General features: G+C 44.2%; 1 protein-coding gene across 3 annotated transcripts in view; it reads right to left on the reverse strand.

Annotated features, from left to right (window-relative positions):
- MYO1D (myosin ID) overlaps window positions 1–27836 on the reverse strand; it is a 176061-nt gene that overhangs the window by 45473 nt on the left and 102752 nt on the right. For all 3 annotated transcript variants that reach the window (XR_013978544.1, XR_013978545.1, XM_080976566.1), the window contains exons 20-21: window positions 24841–24954; window positions 14327–14481 (exon numbers count right to left, since the gene is read on the reverse strand). Coding sequence is in view for 1 of the 3 variants with exons in the window: in XM_080976566.1 (XP_080832692.1) it covers window positions 14327–14481; window positions 24841–24954 (269 nt within the window). In the remaining 2 variants the exon portion in view is untranslated. The remainder of the gene's footprint in view (window positions 1–14326; window positions 14482–24840; window positions 24955–27836) is intronic.

Below are 27836 nucleotides of genomic sequence, written 5' to 3' on the forward strand. Positions count from 1 at the left end.
TATAAATGCAATGATACAACACAATTCCGAGCAAAGAATGTATGTGCAACAGTATCCATAGCTACCTTATAACAACAGAAAGCATGGTAATACAAATGTTTGTTTGACATCATAAGTACTAGGGATAGAATGGTCTGTAACAAGATAATGGCTCTCATTATTCCAGATCCACTCTATTAAAATGGTATAACCACTTGGCCAGTGGATCATCTTTAAGGATTAAAAAATATAAAATAAAACAAACGCAGGCGTGCCAAACTGGGGCGCTTTGATTGTAGCTGTAAAGCCAGGATATTAATAGATAGCCACTCCACCAATTTGGCAGAATGGGAGATGCAATTAAGTTTTTCTGGTGTTGTGTGTGTGGTTTCTTTTGGCTGGAGGTCATATAGGAGAGGTGATGTGGAGTCTCTACCCAAGGTGTGAATCACTGTTTGAGGAGCTGAAGACCTCATTAACTTTTTCTCATAAATGCTTGGCACTTCAAAAGCACCTCAGATGCCTTCCAAATTATGCCAAGTCAGAGTCATTACCTCAGTCTTGAAGCTGACATAGCAAGGGCCTGGGGCCAAAGAGACAGTAAATGCTTTTTCAATCTCTCTCTCTGTCTCTCTGTCTCTCTCTCTCTCTCTCTCTCTCTCTCTCTCTCTCTCTCTCTGGTAAAGGGACCCCTGAAAATTAAGTCCAGTCACAAACGACTCTGGGTTTGTGGCGCTCATCTCGCTTTACAGGCCGAGGGAGCCGGCATTTGTCCACTTCCACAGACAGTTTTTCCGGGTCACGTGGCCAGCATCACTAAGTTGCTTCTGGTGAAACCAGAGCAGCGCACGGAAACGCCATTTACCTTCCCGCCGGAGCGGTACCTATTTATCTACTTGCACTGCGTGCTTTCAAACTGCTAGGTTGGCAGGAGCTGGGACTGAACAATGGGAGCTCACCCCATCACGAGGATTCGAACTGCCGACCTTTCGATCAGCAAGCCCAAGAGGCACAGTGGTTTAACCCACAGCGCCACCCGCATCCCTATGTATTGATATACTTAGCCCTGATTATAAAATATATACACTAGTTGTTTTCAAGCTTTTAGTCTTCCCTGGATCTTTTTCAGCTGGCAAGAAATCCCTGTATGTCTGCCATGAAACATGCAGTTCACATGGGAATGTTGACCAGGCCTACTGGGCCTCCAAAATCACCATGCATCATTGAGAGTTGAAATTCTCTCCTATGCCCATGCATTACAGGGTAAGATGGGATGTTTTTCAGGGAAGCTTATCTGCCATTAATAATGTTCCTACTGACAAGTTTCTGAGGAATCCCGTGGATCACTGGAAAAGTTTGAAAGCCACTAGTATACACAGCGCAAAGCTCCAGGAAAGCCTCAAAGAATCCACACAGAAGGATCTACTCGGATGAATTCTACTGCACTTACAAACCTATTTCACAAGCACAGGGGCTTCCTCGATCCTCCCTGCCTCCAAGGTTACATCATGCTGGAATAAAGAAGGCTTTGTAGGACTGGGAAAGAGGAAAATGCATTTGGATAGTGTTGAGAGCTCAGAAGTTCTGTACATAATTCTGTAACAGTGGACAACACGGTAATAAACAGGAAGTGTAAGAGATGCCACATCTGAACTGGGTGGTTCAGCATAGTGGTATATATTCTGTTACAATACTTCCCAAACAATCCAAACACAGAATGGCTACTGTTGAGCTACATTTCAACGATCCACATGGGTGCGGTATGCTATTGGGCTACAACTACACTTTTGTCCCTATGTATCACTTTCTCATAAGGGACGTGGGTGGCGCTGTGGTCTAAACCACAGAGCCTAGGACTTGCTGATCAGAAGGTCGGCGGTTCGAATCCCCGCAACGGGGTGAGCTCCCGTTGCTCGGTTCCTGCTCCTGCCAACCTAGCAGTTTGAAAGCACGTCAAAGTGCAAGTAGATAAATAGGTACCGCTCCGGTGGGAAGGTAAAGGGCGTTTCCGTGCGCTGCTCTGGTTCGCCAGAAGTGGCTTAGTCATGCTGGCCACATGACCTGGAAGCTGTACGCCGGCTCCCTTGGCCAATAAAGCGAGATGAGCGCCGCAACCCCAGAGTCGGCTACGACCTGACCTAATGGTCAGGGGTCCCTTTACCTTTACCTATCACTTTCTCATAAAGCTTGGACCTGAATGGGCCAGCCTTTTGGGAAAAGCTCACATTTCAACAGGAAGTTAAGCTTTGACCAATATCAAAACCAAACACATAGTATCAGCTGAATACATGAAAAAAACAACAACTAATTATAGGTGCAGATGCCCTATCAGAATGAGATACTGGAAATGTGGAGAAATATCTGATCAGAATGTGGAGTTTGCTGAATATGGAAACTTGAACTATTTTCTTGCTGATCTGCCACAAACGGACTACTCCATCACTGGATACCTACCAAGAATATTCCTTGTTATTAAAGAGTCTCAGTCTGCTGGTCTATGCTGCAGCCACTACGGCTGGAAAGAAGGGGGCAAGTTTGCTGTGACCATCCAAGAGCTTTACACCTTTACCAGAAGAATGGGTGACCATGTGCAGGTGAGAACATGCGACACAATAATATCCTGACTAAACATTAGGTAGAACTTTCTGATGGTAGGAGCTGCTTGACAGTGGAATGGACTCCTTCAGAAAGTGGTGTACCCTTTCATTTAAGATTTTTTAAGCAGAGGTTTCATGGCCATCTGCTAAGGATGTTTTAGTTGAGATTCCTGCATTGCAGGGAGTTGGACTCTCGGGATCCTTTCCAACTCTACAATTCTACGCCTGCAACAATGGCTTGTTATGCAGGTTTGAAAATACCACAACGACATCTTAAAAAAGAAGCCCATTGAAATATTGTAATTTATCAAAGAATATACGTTATAATTTCCGATGCCCACTGTTGCAGGCGTAATTTCATTTACGAGACGCTTCTTATGGGGCCTTCCAATACGATCAAAACAGAATAACACAATATGTAAAAACAGTTGAAACATCTGCAGATATAAAAACATTAGATATAAAACAATTTTTTAAAAGCAGCAATATAAAAAGCAATTCAGATCCGACACAGACACCAACTAGCATAAAAACACATATAATGTGGTAAAAGTTGTTTTATTCCTCTGGACTCGAATATATATTTCTGCCACTAAAGTGAGCTTTCTTCATGTGTTTGTTCATAAGTAATCAAGTATCCACACTTGCCTATTCATTGTATTGGAAGCTTGGTAGCTGTAGAAATAATGTCACAGAATGAACATGTATATGCAAGTCAAATCAGCAGCTACTTGATCAAGAAATATACACAAACTACAAGGTTTTTTGTACAACTTGTTAAATACAGATAGGGATGCATTGTGGATTGTGGGCTATTCTGCTTGCTTAAAGACATGTTTGTTGTTGTTGTTGTTATATGTACTGTATTTTTTGCTCTATAAGACTCACTTTTTCCCTCCTAAAAAGTAAGGGGAAATGTGTGTGCGTCTTATGGAGCAAATGCAGGCTGCGCAGCTATCCCAGAAGCCAGAACAGCAAGAGGGATTGCTGCTTTCACTGCGCAGCGGGATGGCTGCACTGCGATCCCGCTGGCTGTCCTGGCTTCTTGTTTAGCCGTGCGCAGCCTCCCCAGCCCGGGAGAGGCTGCGCGCGGCTATCCCATAAGCCAGGACAGCCAGCGGGATCGCTGCACAGGTTCTGAGGTTCAGAATATTTTTTTTCTTGTTTTCCTCCTCCAAAAACTAGGTGCGTCTTGTGGTCTGGTGCATCTTATAGAGCAAAAAATAAGGTATACTCCGCCCACGCTGGCAGACTTACAGGATATCTAAAATCAATAGTTTATTGTTTGGGTGGTTTTATTATTATTTTTTAAGAAAAGAGAATGATTGAGTGTGAAACACCTAGTAATTCTTCAATGGTTTTAATTTGAAAATGCATCAGATAAAAAATAAACGCATTGAAACAAATGAATGGTATTTTATTTTTAAACCTACTTTTTAAAAACACCAAACAGCAGTTTTTGGTTACAAGTACAGGATGGGTCATCTGTCAACTAGTTGAATAGCTTCAAGCTTTCATAAAGATTCTCCTATTCAGAGAACAATTAAACAGACCAAAATAAATCCCGGTATGTGAAAGAGTCATGATTAAAAAAAAAAGGCACTCTTAGATCTGTGGTTAAACAGAAATGTAGTAAAAATTAACTAAGTACAGTCTTTCAGCCTTACTCATTGGAGGGTTTGGGAACACACACAAAGGCAAGAGTCACTGACTCACTCTCTCTCTCTCTCTCTTGCACACAAACACAATGAATGCACATGACCTGTGTCCAAGAAACCCGAAGTAGCTATCTACAGCCCAGAACTGCCTCTGGAAACAGCCAGAAAACTATCAGCTAAAAAGATAAGAAAAGGTTTGTGGGGAGGCTGGGGGAGACAAGTAACCTTTTCTGATTAAAGCTATCAGGCAGATGGTCCTGCTTCCATTCCTGTCCCAATAAAACAGCAGTAGCAGCAAAGTTATATGTCTGCCTGAGAACAAGGAGGCACAGAATTTCCCAAGGAGGCAGACAGGCAAATTCCAGGACAGCTGCTTGGGGCAGATGGATCTTTTGACAGCTCCATAATGCTGCTGTCGGTGAATTTAAACTCTGGCTAGAGCAGCCAAATCAGCCACCATCTGTTTGTGAGTGTGCACAAAGGATTTGGGAGCAGCAGGTAGCCTAAGAAAACTAGCAGCAAGACCAGCCACCTTTAGATCCTTGGGACCCGGGCGGCTTACATGCTTACTGCATGCAACACACATTTTTGTAGAGCACGGCCACAACTTGCTGTTACTCTTGGAATTCCATGGTTATCTAGTCAGGATGAGAGGAACATTGTCTCCAGCCTACAACAACTTCAGAAGCATTCTACTGCTAGATAAAGAGGAGGGTCTCTAGATGGTAGGCACCTTGAGAGAAAATGGAGATCCCAGAGAAGACAATTGCACAGCCACTATCAGGCAGCAACATGCCATGAATGGAGCTTTATTTTGAGGTCATAAGTGTGTTACGTTCAGAATTTTGCTTTTAGTTGCTCAGGACATGCATCGTTTGGTTTTTGGGGTTTTTAAGTCACCGTGTACGCTCAGGAACTAAAGAAACTTAGATCCCTGGAATGCCAGAATATGGTACAGTGGTACCTCGAATTACAGACGCTTCAGGTTACAGACTCTGCTAACCCGGAAATAGTACCTCAGGTTAAGAACTTTGCTTCAGGATGAGAACAGAAATCGTGCGGCAGCAGCCGGAGGCCCCATTAGCTAAAGTGGTACCTCAGGTTAAGACAGTTTCAGGTTAAGAACGGACCTCCAGAACGAATCAAGTTCTTAACCTGATTCCCAAATGTCTCCGTTGTCGTACGTTTCAGTTCTTGAACACCGAAAACCCGGAAGTAAATGCTTTCATTTTCAACGTTTTTTGGAACCCGAACGTGCGACACAGCTTCCGCTGAGTGCACAAAGCTCTTGTAACCAATGGGAAGTCGCACCTAGATTTTTGAATGTTTCAAAAGCCGAATGGGCTTCCGGAATGGATTCTGTTCGAGAACTGAGGTACCACTGTATTAGAAAGGTTTGTCCCATAAAATATTTTCACATCCTCTAATCTGCTTGCGTTTCATTTAAGTGGACTAGTTCAGACATTAACGATCTCCACGAAATAAAATCATGGTTTATTAAGCTGAGAACAAGCACTGTGCCTGGGTACTCCCCTCTTTGTTCCTGCCCTCCCACAGTGGAGTGACTGTTTCTATAGTGGTTTGTTAAACCATGGTTTCCTAATACAACCAGATCTCAGTTAATCCTGGTTTACTAATAAGGTTATGAAGCCAGGACTATAAAATGGTTAGTAAACTAAAATTAATCCATCTCAGTTTCACATGTAACAGGAAATTGTGGGTTGCCATGATTGAAGCATCAAAGCCAGCATATGAGAGAAGGAAAGGCGGATGCAGCCTGCATTAATAAACAATGGTTTGCTGAACTGAGATTACGACACCTGAACTGCCCTTCAACATTACTTTCATGGCTGAATTATTTGTGATGGTTTATGTAATGATTTCAGGGTGCTTTTTATAAGTAATGTATAGATAAAATAACAAATTGAAAATGAAATGTATATTTTAAAGGGGTAGTTAGGGTCTTTTCTGGCTTGTTTGGAGGTTCTAGCAAGGGAGCGCAGCTGACCGAAGAACGGTACACTCCTTCTATCTGGGATGGTCGTCCTCTTCCACCGAGCGCGCAGCTTCGGGAGGGACGCGCAGCTTTGGGAAGGATTGCAAAAAATTGGAAAAGTGGTAGTATACCGACAAAAATAGAGTGGCTTGCCAAATTATTGGAGTACTACAATATATCCAAAACAATGGGAGAAATTGGAAGATCTCAAAAGAGAAGATAGACAGGGACTGGAAGGTGTTTAAAGGATACTTGCAAAGCCATATTGAAAAATCAGAACTCCTATTAGAATAAACAAGTTCCGTTTTAAATACTGAAATACTAAATAAGATGGATAACAATGTGTAATAGGAAAAGAAGCATGAAATTAGGTTAAAGGTGTGTGAAAGAAAGTAATAGAAGTGGAAAGAAATTGCAATTGAGTAGATTGGAAGTCTAACACAAAGGTGGGGTGAGGGGTGGTGGATGGTGATGGGAAAAGGAATTATCTGTGGGATTGAGTGTAGGTATGTTTGAACATTTTAAAGGATTGTATGAAATGTATGTTTGTATGATTGTATATTCGCAATATGTGTGTATCAATGCTGAATTATTTGAACAATAAAAACTTTTTTAAAAAAGGAAAAAAAGGGTCTTTTCTGGCAAGCTGCTTTGCCTCACATACTCTTGCAGACAAGGCCCTGTCATTAGCAAGGATTTGGCTGCCTCCTTTACCGGCATCCTTTGTCAGCAGAAATCAACTTTCCTACAGCATACAAATGCTTAAGTGACAGATAAATCTGACATTAGCAAGTTTTCAATGGCTGTTTCCAGTGGAAGTGTTCTGCACTTCTGCAGAGAGCCATTTCCTCAGGAGGATGCTTGCTCATTAACATTAAGGAGAAACTATAAACCTTGCCATGTCTCTATATCTGTCTCGAAAGAGACTCTGGCATTATGCATATTCCTCTTCAGCAACATCTCCAGTGTTTCTTCTCAAATAGAGAGGAAACCTTGCTGAAATGGGGGGTGGGAATAATCCTGAAGCTTACACTTGTTTAACAGACTGCAAAATAAATTATTTGAGTCGGAGCTCATTTGGTAGCCATACTGTTCTTGAGGGCAGCATTTAATGGAGGAGAAGGAAGCAATCCAAGCTTAAAATTAAGAAAGAAAGAAAGAAAGAAAGGGAGGGAGGGAGGCAGATTTTGCGGTTTTTAAGCTGAAGGGTTGGACAACATTAGAACTAGATTTTAAAAAGCAGTTCCAAAAATTGAGCAGCGGATGTTGTGAATGAATCTCATTGGAGTCCAAGCGGCAAGGACATCTAACACACTAAAGTAAGAGATGTAAAACCTGTGGACTTCCAGCTGCTGCTGCTGCTGCACTACAGCTACCATAATTCTTGTCCACTGGCCACACTGGCTGATGTTGATGGGAGTTGGTGTCCAATCACATATGCAGAGCCTTGAGATCTCCACTCCTGCATTAAAGGCACCCTCAAGGTTGCTCTGGGCCAATATGAAAAGAAGCAGAGTAAATAAGAAGTACTAATACTCAGCATTCAGATACAGTGGAACCTTGGTTCTCGAACTTAATCTGCTCCGGAAGTCCGTTTAACTCCCGAAACCGTTCGAAAACCAAGGTGTGGCTTCCGATTGGCTGCAGGAGCTTCATGCACTCAAGCGGAAGCCACGTTGGATGTTCGGCTTCCGAAAAATGTTCAAAAACCAGAACTCTTACTTCCAGGTTTTTGGCATTTGGGAGCCAATTTGTTCATCAACTAAGCCGTTCGAGAACCAAGATATGACTGTATTATGTGCAGTGCAACCCAAAGCATGTTTGCGGATGGAAAACACCTACTGTGTTGAATCTGGCTTGCTTTTAGGAAGTGCTTCATTATTATTATTTTGGTAAAATGAGCCCATATCTTGCTAAGAGTGCTGTGAGTTCCAGCATAGAATGGTTGCCAAAGACAGAGGGGGAGAGGTGACAGTACTCTGTAACGGTGAGTACCATCACAAAGAAAGCACTGCTTCTAGGGAGTGCGAAAAGCCTTCCTTCTTGAAGTGCTACACATCTGAGGATCTTGTGAACCTGACAGCTCTGCCAATCAACTGACACCAGTTATTTTCCCCATTCTGCAGTTGCTGGGCCTGAGGTTAACACACAGTGACTTCCTTAAGATCGCAGCGAGCTCACGGCTAAGGTGAAATTTGAAGCAGGGATCCTGGCTGCCACTCTTAACCACAACGCAAAACCAGCTCTGTTTACAAGAACATAGCATTTGTTTGCTGAGCACAAAAGCTCCACTATTTTTTTGGAGCACGGGAGTGAGGGTGGGATTTCTCAAAGTACTTTTGATGAGAATGATGAAAAACACCACCACAATGTTTGTGTAAATCTGATGTTAAATGAGAGTAGTCCTTAGGCCGGGGAATATCTCCATTTGCAGACCAGAAAACTACACCCACAAGCCGCAACATCCACAGCTGGTGAATGTTTCGTATTTCAAGTCATTCTGAAATGGCTGCTGTCTGCTTCTGTCCTCCCTCTGCCTTCAATTGCTTCACCCATTTCCTTTTCCTGTACCTTCAGCACCAACCCTTCCAGTTTCATCTCCTTGCATACTGGCTGTTTAGTGACCCAAGACTAGGCTCACCTGAAACAGCTTCAGCTGACTCAGCTAGTCTGACGTGTGCAGGTGGCTCATGTTATTCCGTGTGTCACTTGTTTATGAAAAAGCCAGGTGGACTGGCCCCATTTTACAGAGGTTAAAGAAAAGGAAAAACAAACAGGCAAGGGGAGAGGCATGTGTACACTGCATTGGAGAAATGAGGAAAATATTGCATGAAAGTGTCTGGCAAGTCTCATTTGTTTTGACTGGTATAGTTGGGAGATCTTTGTATGCACAGCATAGTGAGCCAGCAGCAGAGGGACCGTCTGCTAGGCACAAATATTCTGTGCCAACATGTAACCTGCTCCCCAGTCCTTTCTGCACCTTGACCTGTAACATAGGAGTTGTCAAAAGTTTGCCCATCACTCACAAACCATTTGTATGCACCAGGGACTTCACCCCACAAAAGGTAGCAGGATAATCCTTGTGAGTACTGGTGAGTTACACAGCATATGATTGTGTTTCCCAAAGCAACAAAAGGTGCTTAGTTTCCCTTTTCTTTTAATGCTCTCTTGATTTCTTACGTTTATACATCAGCTGTAATTTGGTCATGTCCTAAACAATAATGTCCAAGGATTCCATTTGATAAGCGGTTACTATTTGCAAATCTAGCCATAGCACCTCAAATCTCTTCATGACATGTTCCTCAGGGCCAAACAGCAGCCCACCCCTCAGAAGCAGATACTGACTTCATATTTTTAAAGACATCTTCCACGAATCTGAAAGCTGGGAGACAGATCTCAAGCAAACAAAGCAAAACACATTGGTTGTGCTTGCACGTCACACTAAACCATGGTTTTAGTGAGACGCATAAATTGTAGCAATATTCAACGCTTGTTCATTCCCTGCCACTCCAATACACACTTCTCCCCCTGTATAGCCAGGAGGAGGATTTCAACAGCTTTTACATTTGGTTTCCCATAAATGTGGCTTGTCATTTCATCTGTACTGGAGATCGTGGGTTACACTAACTAGGTTTTCTTGAAACAAGTCAGCTCCATAAACCATGGTCTGAAGTTGGCTTGTTTTAAAACTGATCATGGTGTGAAACCATGCTCATCAGTTCAAATGAAACAAACAGATGCATTTAAGGGCAATGGAAAATAAAAGCTCCCCAAGTCCTTCTCCTGACCATGTAGAAAGAGAAGGAATGGGGAGCACAGGAGCCTGAGGCTCACTGTGTCCTCTGCACATTACACAAAACCATGGTTTGGCATGATGCACCAACACAGTCATTTTCTCACCACATCCACTAGGGTGCCACATGAAGTGAATAGGACTCATTGTTTGCTTAATACCTTGGTTCAATCTAGCTGGCCTACCTCTCCACACACTCCATCAGTGTAGAAATGCATGTATCCCGTTAGATTTTATGTTTTGTCTCTCCAACTATTCCCTACTTTCATTATTTCTTGCTCTTAAGTTTGCAGGCCTTCGGGACAGTAATCAGGGACACGGTTATGAGCCTGAGTCCTTGGATTGGGTGGGGCAACTTCAAAATCTTTAAAGCATTTTAATTGTGCATTACTTATGTACATTGGGATTCCATGCTCTCAAAAGAGGCAACAGGACATAGCAATTAAGTGCTGCAATATATAAATTAAGCATCAGGATCCCAGTTCAGAAAAGCACAATAAACTTGACTGTAGAAGAAAGAGGGACAAAAAGCATTTCTGTCTGGAGTTGCTATGCAATATGAACCCCCCTTTTCTTTTAAGGGAGTGGAGGTTTGCATTCCACTGTTTCCATTAAGCAAATTGCTGAAAATATTTTTGGCTGCTGAAGGGCTTCTAGAGCAGCTGCAGTGGAAACAATCTCCTCACCCCCACCACAGGTGTGGCAAAGCTCAGTGAAATCCACATTATTAGGGTAGTTGGAAGATGGGTCCATCAAATCAGATATTTGTTTTGTTTTTCAATTGTGGTCCCTATTTTTCCTCCCCTCCTGATACTGTCATATGCATAGGCTTCCTTAATCAATATCTTTCAACGCTCCTCTCTTTTCAGGAAATTGATTGGCTAAAGGTAAGATATTCTACCTATGCTTTCAAGTAATATTTCATTTTGGAATGTTTTTATGGGAAAGGGCTGTAGCTCAGAGGTAGAGCATCTGTCTTGCAAGCAGGAGGTCCCACATTCAACCCTGGCATCTCCAGCTAAGCTTGGGAGAGACTCCTGTCTGAAATCCTGGAGAGCCACTGCCAGTCACTGCCAACCACACTGAGCTAGATGGGTCTGACTCAGTATAAGGCTACTTCCTTTGTTCCTGTGCCATGCTCCAGCCATGCCTTCATAACCGCGAAGCTATTATTGATGGCACCAACTTAACTATGGAGCTTGGCCATGGACACATGTAAGGGGGTCAGTTTGCAAACTCCTGGTTCCAGGAGGACCACTGTCTGGTCTGGAGGATAAATGTTGGCCAACACTGACTTAGGTCAACTAAGGCTTATTGACTGAAGTAAATATTGTTCTGTGTGAGACGACCAGAGAGATGGTTTTACTTAACTATACCTTGAATTATAAATGGAGGCAGTGAGAGATTTTACTTTCTCGGGCTCCATGATCACTGCAGATGGTGACAGCAGTCACGAAATTAAAAGACGCCTGCTTCTTGGGAGGAAAGCAATGACAAACCTAGACAGCATCTTAAAATGCAGAGACATCACCTTGCCAACAAAGGTCCGTATAGTTAAAGCTATGGTTTTCCCAGTAGTGATGTATGGAAGTGAGAGCTGGACCATAAAGAAGGCTGATCGCCGAAGAATTGATGCTTTTGAATTATGGTGCTGGAGGAGACTCTTGAGAGTCCCATGGACTGCAAGAAGATCAAACCTATCCATTCTTAAGGAAATCAGCCCTGAGTGCTCACTGGAAGGACAGATCGTGAAGCTGAGGCTCCAATACTTTGGCCACCTCATGAGTAGAGAAGACACCCTGGAAAAGACCCTGATGTTGGGAAAGATGGAGGGCACAAGGAGAAGGGGACAACAGAGGACGAGGTGGTTGGATAGTGTTCTCGAAGCTACCAGCATGAGTTTGACCAAACTGCGGAGGCAGTGGAAGACAGGAGTGCCTGGTGTGCTCTGGTCCATGGGGTCACGAAGAGTCGGACACGACTAAACAACAACAACAACACCTTGAATTATGCCATAGTAAATTAATAGGTAAAGGCTAAAGGCACTGGGGTAGCTGGAATCAACAAAGTCAGGAACTAGCAGATCTCAAGCTCCCATCATTGCAGTTTCTCCCACCTCACTAGCGCCCTCTACTGGGTATCTGTATAATTTCCTGCAGCACAAACTTCTTGGCATCTATCGTCTCAAGAGACAAAGGAGTGAGCCTCCAGGGGTGAAGTCAAACCACTGTGTTAGCATCTCTCTGGGGCACAAGCCTAGGACGTGTGTATGGAGGTCCTGGGTGGCCCAGACAACAAGTCTCCCCTCTGGCCTTGGTGATATGGTCCAAAGGAAAGCAGAACAATACATTTGGCAGCAGCCTGGCTGTAAGATTTGCCAGAAAGAGGCATACAAGACGCCATCCAACCGTCTTAGGGACTCCACTCCGGATTTGTGTAGGGTTTACTCCTTAGTCTTTTATTTTCCCGAAAATATCCTACAAGGCAGAAGTTTAGGACCAGAGTTTTCCTCCTCCTAGATGCGCCACCTTCCCCGGTTGAAAAGCCCCTCACTTCCTTCTATAGCATGTGCAGAAACCACCTTCTTGACTGTTGGACCCATTAATGGTCACATCTGCTTAATCTGCCGGAGCATGTCTTTGCATGCAGGGGAAGTCACTAACTCACTGAGGGTTTGAGACTCATCAGCTACCCTCACCTGGTTTAGTTGACCAGCCAAAGCCACTCCCAGGTTGGGGATGCTGTCACATGCTGACAGCTTCTAGGAACCACAGGTGAGAGCTGAGTGCAGGGTGGTGACCAAAGGTGGACAAACTACCCCAGAAGGAACATGACATGTCCCCCACCAGAAGTACTACCTGCTCCCCTAACATCCTATACAACTATGGAGGCACAAATCACACAGACAAAGCATCTACCACAGGTCTCAAGCACTGGACTGAGACAGGTGTCAAAGCTTGCTTCACGTGATATTCTCTCCCACACCCAATGGTATATTCTGGAGTGGGGAAACCTCAGTGAATTGGCAGGAGGCACTCATAGTAAAGGTAAAGGTAAAGGGACCCCTGACCATTAGGTCCAGTCGTGACTGACTCTGGGGTTGCGGCGCTCATCTCGCTTTATCGGCCGAGGGAGCCGGCGTACAGCTTCCAGGTCATGTGGCCAGCATGACTAAGCTGCTTCTGGAGAACCAGAGCAGCGCACGGAAACCCCATTTACCTTCCCGCCGGAGTGGTACCTATTTATCTACTTGCACTTTGACGTGCTTTCGAACTGCTAGGTTGGCAGGAGCAGGGACTGAGCAATGGGAGCTCACCCCGTCGTGGGGATTCGAACCACCGACCTTCTGATTGGCAAGTCCTAGGCTCTGTGGTTTAACCCACAGCGCCACCCGCGTCCCTCCAAATATCATAGTATTTGCTACTAATTTAAATTTGAGACGAGGTTCAGCAAAAGGTTCCACATAAGTTATACTGGGCTCCTGTGGTATGTTTTAATAAAGAGTAGATTACTATGAAACCATGTCAAAGATGTAGGAGACCAAACTCCACTTTGCAACAAGAAGGACCATTTTGGATTTCCATCCACAACAACATATTATATTGAACTCTATTAACAATATAGTAGATGCCAACTTGTACTGACCAAAACTGGTCATATTTCAAACTTGAACCTTTTAAGGGAATTCACTTAAGGCAGGCATGGTCAAACTTGGCCCTCCAGCTGTTTTGGGACTACAATTCCCATCATCCCTAACCACTGGTCCTGTTAGCTAGGGATGATGGGAGTTGTGGTCCCAAAACAGCTGAAGGGCCAAGTTTGGCCATGCCTGATTAAGGGAAAGCTAGGATGAGTAAGAAACGGGAGAGCCGCTGTAGTAGCAGCTATTGTTAATCAAGTCAAAATGATTCTGGGTGTGAAAGAACTTTGCGACAAAAGCTGAGTGCTTTTAAAATTATACACATAATTAGTGGGTGCAAGTGGAAAATAGAAGGTGCAGTGGAATAGCCTGTTGGGAATTAAAGGGCACAGACGAGCTGAGACCAAATACTGCTTCTTTTCAGACATGGGACAACTATCAGCACTCATTCTGGCCCTACACAGTCAAACCTGAAGCACATACAGATACATGGTTTACAGTTGACACATCTGTTGGGTAGCCAAAAAGAACTACTTACGTGGTCAAAATACAGGTTTGTGCAAGCCCTGAGGAGTCAGACTCTAGAGAGATATCCAGATGTTTACAGAAATGGAGTCAAAAGCCATGCCAAAGCAAGACTTGGTGATGTGTACTCAAACTCACCTTTTGAAGTGATTTGCCAGGACTCCAATCAACTCTCCGATCTTGCTCTCATTGACTGGATGCATGCTGAGGAGGCACACAATTAGGTCCTTGTTGTCCTTTGTGTGGAAAACTGCAAGCTGGTCTTTTCCATTGGAGACACTCAATCCCGTCAGCTGAGCGAAGAAAGAAGGGAAACGTTAAGGTTCACCAAGTTCCATGCCTTCGTGGATGCTTTGCAGTAGTCATAGAAAATTAGATTACAAATACAGACACTTTCCCTCTACCACCCGTTTCTGGAATGACAGCCATGTCTGATTAACCAGACTTTAACAGGGCAAGTGCCTGGCTTTTGCCTCTCAAGTGACCTCAAAGCAGAAATAACACAGGGACACAGGTACATTTACTACGAGCAGCACACTATATGTTTTGACATTAGTATTTCAAATATGACTTTGTATAATATAGAAGTGCCTACAGACAGCTGAGCGAACAGAACATTAAAAGCAAGGCATACATTAAATTTCACAGTAGCACCTCAAGTACCGTATTTTTCGCTCTATAAGACGCACCAGACCATAAGACACACCTAGTTTTTGGAGGAGGAAAACAAGAAAAAAAATATCCTGAATCTCAGAAGCCAGAACAGCAAGAGGGATTGCTGCGCAGTGAAAGCAGCAATCCCTCTTGCTGTTCTGGCTTCTGGGATAGCTGCACAGCCTGCACTCGCTCCATAAGACGCACGCACATTTCCCCTTACTTTTTAGGAGGGAAAAAGTGAGTCTTATAGAGCAAAAAATACGGTACTTAGGAAGCATGCTAAGCATACTAGAAATATATTAGGAAGCTTTGTTTCAGTTGCACTGCATGATATATTTATAATTATTAGAATCAGGGTTTTTTTTCTAAAAAAAATTTAAGGGTACTCTCAGTTTCCTATTCATATTGAAACACGGCCCCTCAATGAGGCCAAACTTATAGATTCACAAAATGTTTAGGGGTATGCATATCCCTGCATCCCCCCAGAAAAAGTACTGATTAGCATTATTACTACTAATTGAATGTATATACCGCCCTATACCCGGAGTCTCAGGGTGGCTCACAGAACAAAACCAGAACACAAAACCATAAAATATAGAATAAAAAAACAACAACAACCCAATAACCCCCACCCCCCAAAAAAACACGCCCCCACATTTTAAAAGGACTTCGGATGTCAATCAAATCAACCAAAGGCCTGGTTAAAAAGGAACGTTTTTGCCTGGCGCCTAAAGGTGTATAATGAAGGCGCCAGGCGAACTTCTCTGGGGAGAGCATTCCACAGACAGGGAGCCACTGCAGAGAAGGCCCCGTTCTCGTGCTGTCTTCCTCCAGACCTCTCGAGGAGGAGGCACACAAAGAAGGGCATCAGAAGATGATCTCAGGGTTCGGTTAGGTTCATATGGAAAGAGGTGGTCCTTGAGGCATTGCGGCCCTGAGCCATTTATAAAAAGTATCTGGAGTCCCACTCTCTGCCTGCGGTGCAGAAAAGGGCAACCAAACTCACCAAGGGGCAAGAGCAAATCCCCTTTGAGGAGGAACTTTTACAACATTTGGAGCTTTTTAGATGAATATGGGGAGAGGGGATAATGATGTATTTGCATGATGTGGGGAAAGTGGATAGGTAGCATCTCTCACATAGATACACACAAAATAGGAGACTCTGGAGTCATTCAATGAAGCTGAACAGCAAGAGATTCAGAGCAGATGATAGGAAGTGTTTCTTCACACTTAGTTAAACTCTGGAATTTGCTACCAGTTTAGATAGCCTTATCCCTCCATGAAATTATCAAGCTCCCCGTAAAAGCTATCAATGGCTACTTGTCATGATGACCATATTTCATCTCCTGCATCAGAGCAGCATGTCTCTGAACACTAGGCACTGGGGATTATGATCAGAGCGCCACTGTACCCATACTGTATCTTCCTGTGGGCATCTGCCTGACCAGGCTGCTGGACCAGATTGGGCTACCAAGACTATGTTGTTATGAATTTTTAGTTCATCTCCAAATTTACTCACACATTTCCCACAAAATGTGTTCGTCACATAGAACACAGGAATTGACAACTGATAACAATATATGAAAATGTATCTGCATGGCACAACATACTGTATTTTTCGCTCTATAGGACGCACTTTTTCCCCTCCAAAAATTAAGGTGAAATGTGTGTGCGTCCTATGAAGCGAATGCAGGCTCCTTGGCTTCAGCGATAGCAACACGAAGCCTCCAAAGCGCAGAGGGAGCGATCCCTCTGCGCCCCAGAGGCTTTGCATTGCTTTCACTGAAGCCTGGCTTTGCATTGCTTTCACTGAAGCCACACCGACCCCTCTCGCTCTCCAGGCTTCAGGGATAGCCGCCTGAAGCCTTCAGAGCGCAGCGAGAGTTCCTACTGCGCTCCACAGGCTTCAGGTTCCTTTCGCTGAAGCTGGGAGAGCAAGACTCCCCTGGCTTCAGCAGAGAGGGAGAGCTGTGCAGCGCCCCTTCAGCCAAGCGGGAGGAGAAATGGAAGGGGCTCCATTTCTCCTGCCGCTTCGCTGAAGGGGCGCTGAGCAGAGAGGGGGAGAATTTTTTCCCCTTGTTCTCCCCCTCTAAAACAAGGTTCGTCCTATCGTTGGGTGCGTCCTATAGAGCGAAAAATACGGTATTCTGAACACAGTATGGAGACCTTTTTTTGTAGCAGAACAGTACACACATCCCAGACTATATACTGCAGCTGTACAGCCTTGGGGTAGGGATGCGTGAAATCTGCCCATTTTGGTTTCTCTCCATTTCTTATTTTCCATTCTTCAGTTCAGTCCATCCTGTTTCTGCATTGGCACATGAAAATTCATATAAAATTGCGTGCATATACTCTTCTGATGTATCCATTTTTGAAGCATTTCCCCCTGAAATCTTACATTTCTGTAAACATTTTTTACTAATGCAGACATTTTCTATGCTCTTTTGATTGCAGAACCGCATTGCAAAATCTAGGTAAGTGTCAACTCCAAAGGATAACTACATTTCAGTGCGTGTCTTGGTTCAGTAAGTGCAAATTAATCCTCCTCCCTTCGCTATTCATTTTTTAAAAGAGGCATATGTGTTTTATTTAAAAAATACTAACGAGTTAAAAGGTTTGTGCAAATGTAGCAATAAATCAGGTGAGACAGAACAAAGATTGAAATATCTGCGCATGCTACCATACAATGGCTCTCTTGATAATAACAAAGAGGTTGCTGATTGACCAAGTATTGGTGATGGGGCTTTGATTCTGCTTACAGTGCATTTCTGCTAATCAGACCCGTAGAAAAAGCCAATACATTTCTATATTCTGGATTGTGTTTGGCACACACAAGCTTTTCTCTAATAATCAGGGATTAAATTAAGCAAAGGTTTGAAAGAGCTTTGCCCCAGAATTTTTATTTACATACACATACATACATACATAATACACACACATACATATAATATAGTGTATTAGAGAGTATAAACTTTAAATTTTAAAAGCTGATACAGCTTTGATCACTCAAACATCCCAGAGGAAAGCACAATTCTTCAGGCACAAACCCAATAATTGCTATTTATTTTTGTAGTGAAACGTCAAGCATTGACAAAAGTGTACTCAGATGAGAATTCCTAGCTATTTAGAATGGCTATAATTGGATCAGACTGACTGCTAGTTTCTTCAAGGAACTTAAGAAAAAACTCAACCTTCAAGGACTGTTCTTTGTTTTAGCATGAAAAAAAGAGACTGTCTCATTTCTGACACCTTTCAACACCTCTCTGCCATTTCCCCCTTGCTGGAGAGAAAGGTTAAGACTTCAAGAAATTTTCAGTGCACCAGAAAGCTCATGTAAAAAGGAATTCCCCAAACAGCAGTGCATACTTCTAGAAATTGTTGTTATGAAAGCCTCCAAAAGCAAGGTCTAGGTGTGTTCAGTTGTATTTCTAGGATTCTAATCAAGGGGATGAGACTGAAAGCAGGCAGAAGGCTGAACGCTCTGTGACCAGGCATTCTCTTGCAAGGGATCAAGAGACCCCACATTTAATAATAATAATAACAATTTATTATTTATACCCTGCCCATCTGGCTGAGTTTCCCCAGCCACTCTGGGCGGCTCCCAATCAAATGTTAAAAACAGTACAGAATTAAATATTATAAACTTCCCTGAACAGGGCTGCCTTCAGATGTCTTTTAAAGATAGGATAGCTGCTTATTTCCTTCACATCTGAAGGGAGGGTGTTCCACAGGGTGGGCGCCACTACCGAGAAAGCCCTCTGTCTGGTTCCCTATAACCTCACTTCTTGCAATGAGGGAACCGCCAGAAGGCCCTCGGTGCTGGATCTCAGTGTCTGGGCTGAACGATGGGGGTGGAGACGCTCCTTCAGGTATACAGGACCGAGGCCATTTAGGGCTTTAAAGGTCAGCACCAACACTTTGAATTGTGCTCGGAAACGTACTGGGAGCCAATGGAGATCTCTGTTATGTGGTCCCGGCGGCCAGTCCCAGTCACCAGTCTAGCTGCCGCATTCTGGATTAATTGCAGTTTCCGGGTCACCTTCAAAGGTAGCCCCACATAGAGCGCATTGAAGTCCAAGCGGGAGATAACTAGAGCATGCACCACTCTGGCAAGACAGTCCGCGGGCAGGTAGGGTCTTAGCCTGCGTACCAGGTAGAGCTGGTAGACAGCCGCCCTGGACACAGAATTAACCTGAACCTCCATGGACAGCTGTGAGTCCAAAATGACTCCCAGGCTGCGCACCTGGTCCTTCAGGGGCACAGTTACCCCATTCAGGACCAGGGAATCCCCCACACCCGCCCGCCCCCTGTCCCCCCAAAACAGTACTTCTGTCTTGTCAGGATTCAACCTCAATCTGTTAGCTGCCATCCATCCTCCAACCGCCTCCAGGCACTCACAAAGGACCTTCACCGCCTTCACTGGTTCTGATTTAAAGGAGAGGTAGAGCTGGGTGTCATCTGCATACTGATGAACACCCAGCCCAAACCCCCTGATGATCTCTCCCAGCGGCTTCATATAGATATTAAAAAGCATGGGGGAAGAGGACGGAACCCTGAGGCACCCCACAAGTGAGAGCCCAGGGGTCTGAACACTCATCCCCCAACACCACTTTCTGGACATGGCCCAGGAGAAAGGAGCGGAACCACCGTATAACAGTGCCCCCAGCTCCCAGCTGTGTTCGGCCTGCACCTTCTTCCAACAAATATGGGGAGTTATGAGCTGGGGTCAGGCAGGATAGAATGCTAACCCAATACCCACTCCTGATCTTCCTTCCCCTCTCCATCCAGGCCAATTCCAGAGGCAATGGCCAGTGCCAACTGTTGTGTCCCCTAGAAAACAGGTGGGACAAAGTTATTGTTCTCTAGGTTTCAACCATGAAAAAACTATACTCCTTTAGAATGGGGAAAGTCAATTTGGTGACCTTCAATAAGTCAACGGTCAGTTGTACTACTGTGACTTCTGGATAGTACTACATTTGCTACTTAGTTTTAGAACAAGGAGCTACCTCTAACATAAAAAAGTGAATGGTTGCTATGCAGCGGACTATCAACCCACATTTAGCCCCAATAATCTGCTACGGGGGCCTCTTCAGCAGGGTAGATTAGTTTAAATAATTGATTTAAATCTGTTTTTGGCATCTTGGCGTGGGTAATTGTGATTCGCCCTGTAAGGCAGGTACATGGTGAAGCAATTGTACCACTGCTTTGTGAGGTACCAAACTCTGCACAAATCCACTGAATCTACACTCTCAAAATGCCACAATTGGACGCAGGAACGCATCCTGATTCAATTTAACAAAACAAGCTTGCAAAGCGATAGTAACAGGCATGTGTGAAATAAGAGAAAATGATCTTCATTTCCTCCGTTTTCCAGAATGTATTGTTATTTCCTAGTTATCGGTACACCAGCTACAGACTTCCTCAACCCTAGGATCATATCTTCCCATCTTGATGCATTTATTTATTGCTATCCTTCAGTTCCTGGCATATGCCAACTTGGCTGGCAACACCAGGGACAAGAACTCCACCAGAGGTTTCAAGTCACGGGGATTTTTACTGCCACAAGTCAAAGGCACACCGTGGGATATTGGAATTGCTTTTTTTTTTTTTAAGGTTAGGAGTGACAGAATGGCTTCTTGAGCTGGGAAAACAAGCTTCGGCGGGACCAGGCATCAGCTGACCGCCTGAGATCTCCATGGCAACGCCTTCCCAAGGGATGTTGCTATGTTGACAGGGCAGCTTTGCAAACAGTGATTGTGAGCGCTGCTGGCACGCAGATGCACTTTGAGGAGGCTAGCTCCCGTACACCTTCACAGGGCCAATCCATCTTACAGATGTAAAGGAAACACATCTTTTCAGGTGAGGCAGAGAAATAAACACCAAGGCTCAAATATAAATGGTCCATGTTCTTGGTGAAAGCATCAGTCCAAATAATGGAGCTTTTCTACGAAGAGCAAGGGGGAAACCCATCCCCCACACGATTATGCAGATTTTGAGGCTCCCCCACTTTCACTACATACAAAGATATTAGGTAAGAGGGCGTATGTGTAAAAAAAAAAAAAAAAATCGGCGGCAATGGGCAGCTCCTAAAACAAACCGAGTTTGATAATGTGGGCAACAAAACGTCAAAAATACTGATGAGGAAAATAAGGTTAATTTTGGCAGACTGGAAAGATTTCACACACCAGTCCCCTCAAGGTATCATCACCATTGTATATATTTTATGAGGGATGCGGGTGGCGCTGTGGGTTAAACCACAGAGCCTAGGACTTGCCGATCAGAAGGTCAGCAGTTTGAATCCCCGTGACGGGGTGAGCTCCCATTCCTTGGTCCCTGCTCCTGCTAACCTAGAAGTTCGAAAGCACGAAGTGCAAGTAGATGAATAGGTACCGCTCCAGTGGGAAGGTAAACGGCATTTCCGTGTGCTGCTCTGGTTCGCCAGAAGCAGCTTAGTCATGCTGGCCACATGACCCGGAAGCTGTACGCCGGCTCCCTCGGCCAATAAAGCGAGATGAGCGCCGCAACCCCAGAGTCGGCCACGACTCGACCTAATGGTCAGGGGTCCCTTTACCTTTTCTGATGTAACCCACCCTAGGATTGTGGATTGATGAAGGATGGTATAATGGTATGGGGTTGCTCGTGCGTAAGTTGCCGCCTCTCCTGGCTATGTTGCCTTGTTAAACCTTTCTGTCTGGACAGCCCTTCAATTCGTGGCTGCCTCAGTCGCTAGCAGAATCCGTCAGTGGGCGTTTCTTAAACCTTTTCCAACATAAAAGTTGTTTGACACCCAGTCTCCTCCTACTTTCTCTGCGCGGAAGTCTTCTGCACAGGGAGGGCGTGGGTAGTGGAGGACCAGTGCTCTCCCCGCTGGTGTCCGGTGAAGAGTCTGGGAGCCCTCTCGCCAATTCCCCCATCTGCCCCTCCTTATTCCTGGTGTTGCACTGAATTGCTTCCCCATCTGCTGAGCTGCCTCTCTCCCTGCTGGGCCCTTCTCCAGCATCATTAGAGAGCCTTCCCTCCACCTCTAGCTCCGATGTCAGTTCCCTGACAGATGGGATAGTAAACAAACAAACAAATATTGATGGAAGTGTGCATGAATGAAAATTTGGCCGTGCTCTTCAGCATTTGAGAAACCTCCATCATGCAGAAAACTGGCTCACACAGATCCATAGGCCCTTTGGTGACCTACCAAGCTTTGAATCAGGGTGGCTCTTTGAAAACTTATTTCCTTTCAAATCCACCCCCACAGACATAGCAGCTCAGGAAACATTTTCCAGCACAAAACAAGAGCTAATTTGTCTCATTTACATTTATTTCAGTGAGATGTCCTTAAAAGTACTAGACAATGAAAAGAGCAGTTCCTCCAGTAAGGCCATCAGCAATATGCATACTATCTACTTATTACTAGGCAATTCCTTTCGCTTCTTTGCATGCAGGAATGGTAAAATAAAACTCCAACATTCCAGCACCATACGGAGTGTTTAATTTTTGCCCTCTGTCCACTCTGTACCACATTATTTCCCACTTCCTTGGTCCTCGCATACACAAATTTGGTTGTTGGTTTTTATGAGCTAACTGAAATTCCTTCCTACATTAATTTTTTTTCTACCGTGTTAAAACAGATCCCTGAAAGCAAGGCAAGCTGAGATGGCTTGCAATTCATTGTGAGTTCCCATGGGTGCCTCGGTGGCCAAATCTGATTATACTACCAAATGCATGTGTGAAGCTAAGGTACTAGCCATCATAGGCAAAGTAATGTGTTTCAAACATTATATGACAGCCACTGTTCATGTGAAGAAGAAGAAGAAGAAGAGGAGGAGGAGGAGGAGTTTGGATTTGATATCCCGCTTTATCACTACCCGAAGGAATCTCAAAGCGGCTAACATTCTCCTTTCCCTTCCTCCCCCACAACAAACACTCTGTGAGGTGAGTGGCCCAAGGTCACCCAGCTGTGACTTCCTTTGCACCAGCCAGTCTGCCAGCCTTTCAGCATGTTAAACTTCTTCAGGCCTTGTGGGCACAAACCCCCAGCTGAGTATCACACGTTTGAAAGAAATTCTTTAAGGGACAAGCTGACCCACAAGAGACAAACACAGTTGCGAGTCAGTGGCCAACGGGAAGGGAGAGCTATGATCAAGATCTTACCCCCTTTCAGAAATACTGAAATAGCAGGCTCAGGCAGTTGCTTTGAGGGTTGCGAAAGCAGCAATGTGAGTGTTTCATTTACCCCAATATAAATTGCACCACTCCTCTGGAAAGAATTAGTTCGCAGGTTGGGGCTGAGGGTAGGGGAAGAACACACAGATAGCTCAGTGTGTGGAAACACAGCTAACAGCTGCTTGTTCAGGAGGAAAGGAGTTCAGAACAACCTAGTCCTACTTCCTTGATTTTCAAAGCAGCCACATGGGGCTTTCCAAGTGTGTTTTTTTTAAAGACAGCAGGAAATTTTGCTCATGGATTTTCCATGCCATCTAGTTTGGCCCTTTGACTGGCTGTAGAGACTTCCTAACCATGCTACAGAATGAGATTAGGATCCATTAGCACTGGAAGTAGAAACTGTAACAGAACAAGATTCCAAACCTCCTCTGTGCCTCTAAGCCTTTAGGGAAGGAAGAAGAACAACAGCCCCCCCCCCCCCCCCATTCTCCTGCCATCATGCAGGCTTATTGACAAGAGCATCATGAAGGTATCTTGACCAGCACTGGAGGCAACGAGAGCCAGTAAACCAAAGCTCAATCCTAAATTGCTAGAATATTGCAGATTGGTGGTTTCTGGGTCTGGGAACTAGGGAGGCAGCCTGCTCTGGATGGGGCTGCATTCCCTCTGAAGAATCAGATTTCTAGTTGGTAAGTCCTGGATACTTTGTCATTGGGAGCCCAAATGACTTTGGTGACAAGGAATGGGATAGCCTGGTCAGAGTGATCCAGGTTCCAGAAACATTTTGTTTGGACTACTGCAAAACATTCTACATGGAGCTGCCCTTGAATATGGTTTAGACCTGGCAGGCGTCAGCAAACTTTTTCAGCAGGGGGCCGGTCCACTGTCCCTCAGACCTTGTGGGGGGCTGGACTATATTTTGGGGGGGAAAGTGAACGAATTCCTGTGCCCCACAAATAACCCAGAGATGCATTTTAAATAAAAGCACACATTCTACTCATGTAAAAACATGCTGATTCCCGGACCATCCTCGGGCCGGATTTAGAAGGCAACTGGGCCAGATCCAGCCCCTAGTTTGCCTACCCATGGTTTAGAGACTGCAGATAGCGCAAAATACAGTTGTCAGTATTCTGATGGTCCTGAAAGCTAAAGACCATAAAGATTCGTGCTTAAAGATCTGCACTGACTGCCTATTTGCTACTGAGCCTGAGTCCAGGTTTTGGTACTGACCTATAAAGCCTGAATGGCTTAGAGTCCTGTTACTTTAAGAGCTGGCACTTATACCATTCTGTCTGCAACTTGAGATCTGTTGGGCATCTCCTCCTGGTAGTTCCACCACTAACTGAAGCTTCCCAGCAACAATATGCTAATTATGAACTGCACTCCCACTATTGATGTAACCCATCCTGGGGTTTTTTGACAGAGAGTGGGTTGCAAGTTTTAAAAATATATATACAGTGATACCTCGGGTTACAGATGCTTCATGTTACAGATGCTTCAGGTTACAGACTCCGCTAACCCAGAAATAGTACCTCGGGTTAAGCACTTTGCTTCAGGATGAGAACAGAAATCATGCGGCGGTGGTGCAGTGGCAGCGAGAGGCCCCATTAGCTAAAGTGGTACCTCAGGTTAAGAACAGTTTCAGGTTAAGAACGGACCTCCAGAACGAATTAAGTACTTAACCCGAGGTACCACTGTACTTGTGGAAGATATACAGATAAAATACCTCTATGCACTTCACAGAATTCTGACCAGAGTTCTTATCAATTTTACAACAGAGAAATTGGATCATTAGCAATTTCGTACTGTGGAGTCCTGGCTCCAGCTCCAATACTTACATTGTACAGTGGGATGGTTTTCATCACTTTGTAGTGCTTTGTTGGATCCATCTTATAAAGGTGTCTGTCAGTGATAAAAATTGCCCGATCTTCCACTTTGCTAAAGCGGTTTATCTGCAAATAATCAAATCCCCATGAGAATTAAAAGTCATTTCCATTTTTAAACAAAACAAAACACACTTCACACACTCTGAACAGTGTGATAGGAGAATTATTGGCTCCTTAAGATGTTTGAATTTTGCTTCCACAGTTCTAAAAGGCATGTGCAAATCAGGTTTTAACTGACAGAAGGATTAAAAATGGTCCGGATTTAAGATGAGTTCAACTTGGTGGCATTGTGTAGAAAGAAATAATTGAAAACAATGAGATTAAAAAAGAAAGGAAAAGTACTTCCGTTAGCTTAACTTTGATTGGTAAGATATCAGCCCAAACACGATGATCCTGTTGCTGCCTGTATTTGTTCACTAAAGAGGGACAGGGACCAGCCCTCTAACCACATAAACTGCCAAAAACAGAGCACGGCTGATTGCAAGAGGGCAGGACTTTGCTTTAAAGGCAGGTCTTACCTGAGCTTCGGCTTTCTCTGGTATACTGGAAGTTATCTAGGAAGTTTCACAGACAGAGTATGAAAGCTAAAGTCTACACTAGTCTACGGTAATGCACTCTACATGGGGCTGCACTTGAAAACACCCAGAAGCTTTAAATCAATCCAAAATGCAGGTGCCAGTTTGTTACAGATTTTATTCTGGTGCTCTTATCTTCATTGGCTAGCCATGTATTTCTGGACTCAATTCAAGTTCTAGTTCTTTCCTTTACAGCCTTAAGAAAGGGGTAGGAAGCCTCAGGCCTGGGTACCAAATGAGGCCCCAATGCCTCTCTATTTGCCCCTCAGATTTCCCCAGGTGATGCTCCCAGGCAACACCTCTCACTGGTCCTGTTTTTCACCCTGAGTGCTTTTGCCTGGATGGAATGTATCCCTGAACTCCAATAATGCCTCTTGCTCGCCTGGAGGGAGGGAAGAGCAGGGTGTACGAATGTGTGTAGAAATTAGTCTATATACAAAGGTGACGTTTACGTTTGTTGCTCTGCCCATTTTTGCCTTTGGCCTTGTCCACCGCTTGCACGTGGCCCTAGAAAGGTTGCCCCAGACAGCACAGTGCGTATGTATTCATTTTAACTCAATAAAGATCTTTCAAGTTCAGAAAAAAGAGGGAAAAAGAAAAAGAAAGGTTGTCTCAGAAGAGAATGCAGACCCTGGACTGAAAAAAGATTCTCCACTCGTTCCCCACCCCTGCCCTAATGGCTTGGGACCTGGCTACTTCTCTCCTTCAATCAGTATTGGGGGTACTGCTCCAGATTCCCAAGCTGATTAAATTGCAGCTGGTGGACAAGAGGAACAGTGCATAACATAATGGCATCAACATCATAGCATGGCCTCCCCCTAAATTTTGTTTTGTCACCTAGTCATGAGGCTTTCAGGGTGGCTGTCTGAGCCCCTGCTATTATGCAGTGCAATAACCCCACTTTTCTGTTAACTGGTTTATGGTAGGCTACTTGGTTTTTCAGACTGATTTCATTGAAGTTTTTACTGTTTTGATTATGGCCACCGCGAAGTAACATGGCTTCACATATGTACAGCATCTATGTAAACTAGCATTATCCGGGAACGCCCTAAAGATGTCAACTCTGGATGCCTTTTGTAACAGGAAGACTCATGCCTTGCTGTGACAACTCTAAAGATAGCAAATGGCAGGGTATTCTGCTGTGTGTATGTGTGTGTTTGGGAGTGTGTGGGAGGGCAGAACAGCACCATGTCTAAATTACCATTACATTTGTAATGCTAGCAACGTGAAACATACTGTTTGCTAACTGTTTCCAAAATGGGACTGAAACCATTTCCATCAGTGAAAGGAAACCCACTTGTTACTACTTTTACAGCTAAAGACTCCAAATCTGAAATTAATTGAGGATGCCACTGGGATTCAGTAAACCACAATTGAGTCCCCTGCTGAGAAATGCACCATTAGATCAGTTTTCCCTTCCAACTTGCTATTGACAGGCATCCAGCTGGGCAAAGGGAATTAAAATGATAGTTCAAAGCATAGCCTTGAAGACGGGTTGCCTATATCTATCATCTATCTATCTATCTATCTATTCCACATGGCTGGATGTGGCAGGAGGAGAAAGAACAAAAGACTACCCCAATGGATTTCAGTAAGAGATGGTTTGGAATGCAGAACAAGTTTCCCCAGGCCCAAAAATCAGAGGGGTATATTTGTGTGTGCATGTGCACATGCATATGTACAGAAATCATTTTCACTAAAAAGAAGAAGAATAAATCTTAGAAGAACTGTTCATCCTAACTAATGAGAACAGGACAAGCAGCAATGCAATAATAATAATAATAATAATAATAATAATAATAATAATGTGTCTACAGTTTTCTAGGTTCTGTACAATTTAAAAATAAAAACAAAACCCAGCTGCCTGTGGAGATAGTAATAATAATAAAAAAATTTATTTATATCCCGCCCTCCCCAGCCGAAGCCGGGCTCAGGGCGGCTAACAACAATAAAACAGTACAACAGTACAACACAACACAACACTCTAAAATCATTCATTATAAAATTAATTCAAAGCAAACCACTGGCAACCATTGGGCCAGAGCTCCGCGAAGATTGCCGAAGGAGGGAGTCAGGCTGTGATGAACAAGGAAGCCCTCTCCAAGGCATAAAGCCTTTCTGACTTCATCCTACTGTTTGGCAGTAGCCCAAATTACACAATTAGCATCTCCTTTATTGGTAACCAAGGTGAGTCCTTCAGACAAGCAGCATGCTCTCTTTAACAGAGTCAAATAATCCCTTAATTCTATGCAAAGGTAGGACACCTCACCCTTTCCAGGTAGCTTGTCACTTGTATCAGTAACTCAAAATCATCTAAGAGGTTTAGGTGTCAAACACAGAGAGTAGGCAATGCTCTGAAGAACCATCTAGCCA

This window comes from Podarcis pityusensis, assembly GCF_964106645.2.
Source record: "Podarcis pityusensis genome assembly, chromosome: 13".
Taxonomy (NCBI): Eukaryota; Metazoa; Chordata; class Lepidosauria; order Squamata; family Lacertidae; genus Podarcis; species Podarcis pityusensis.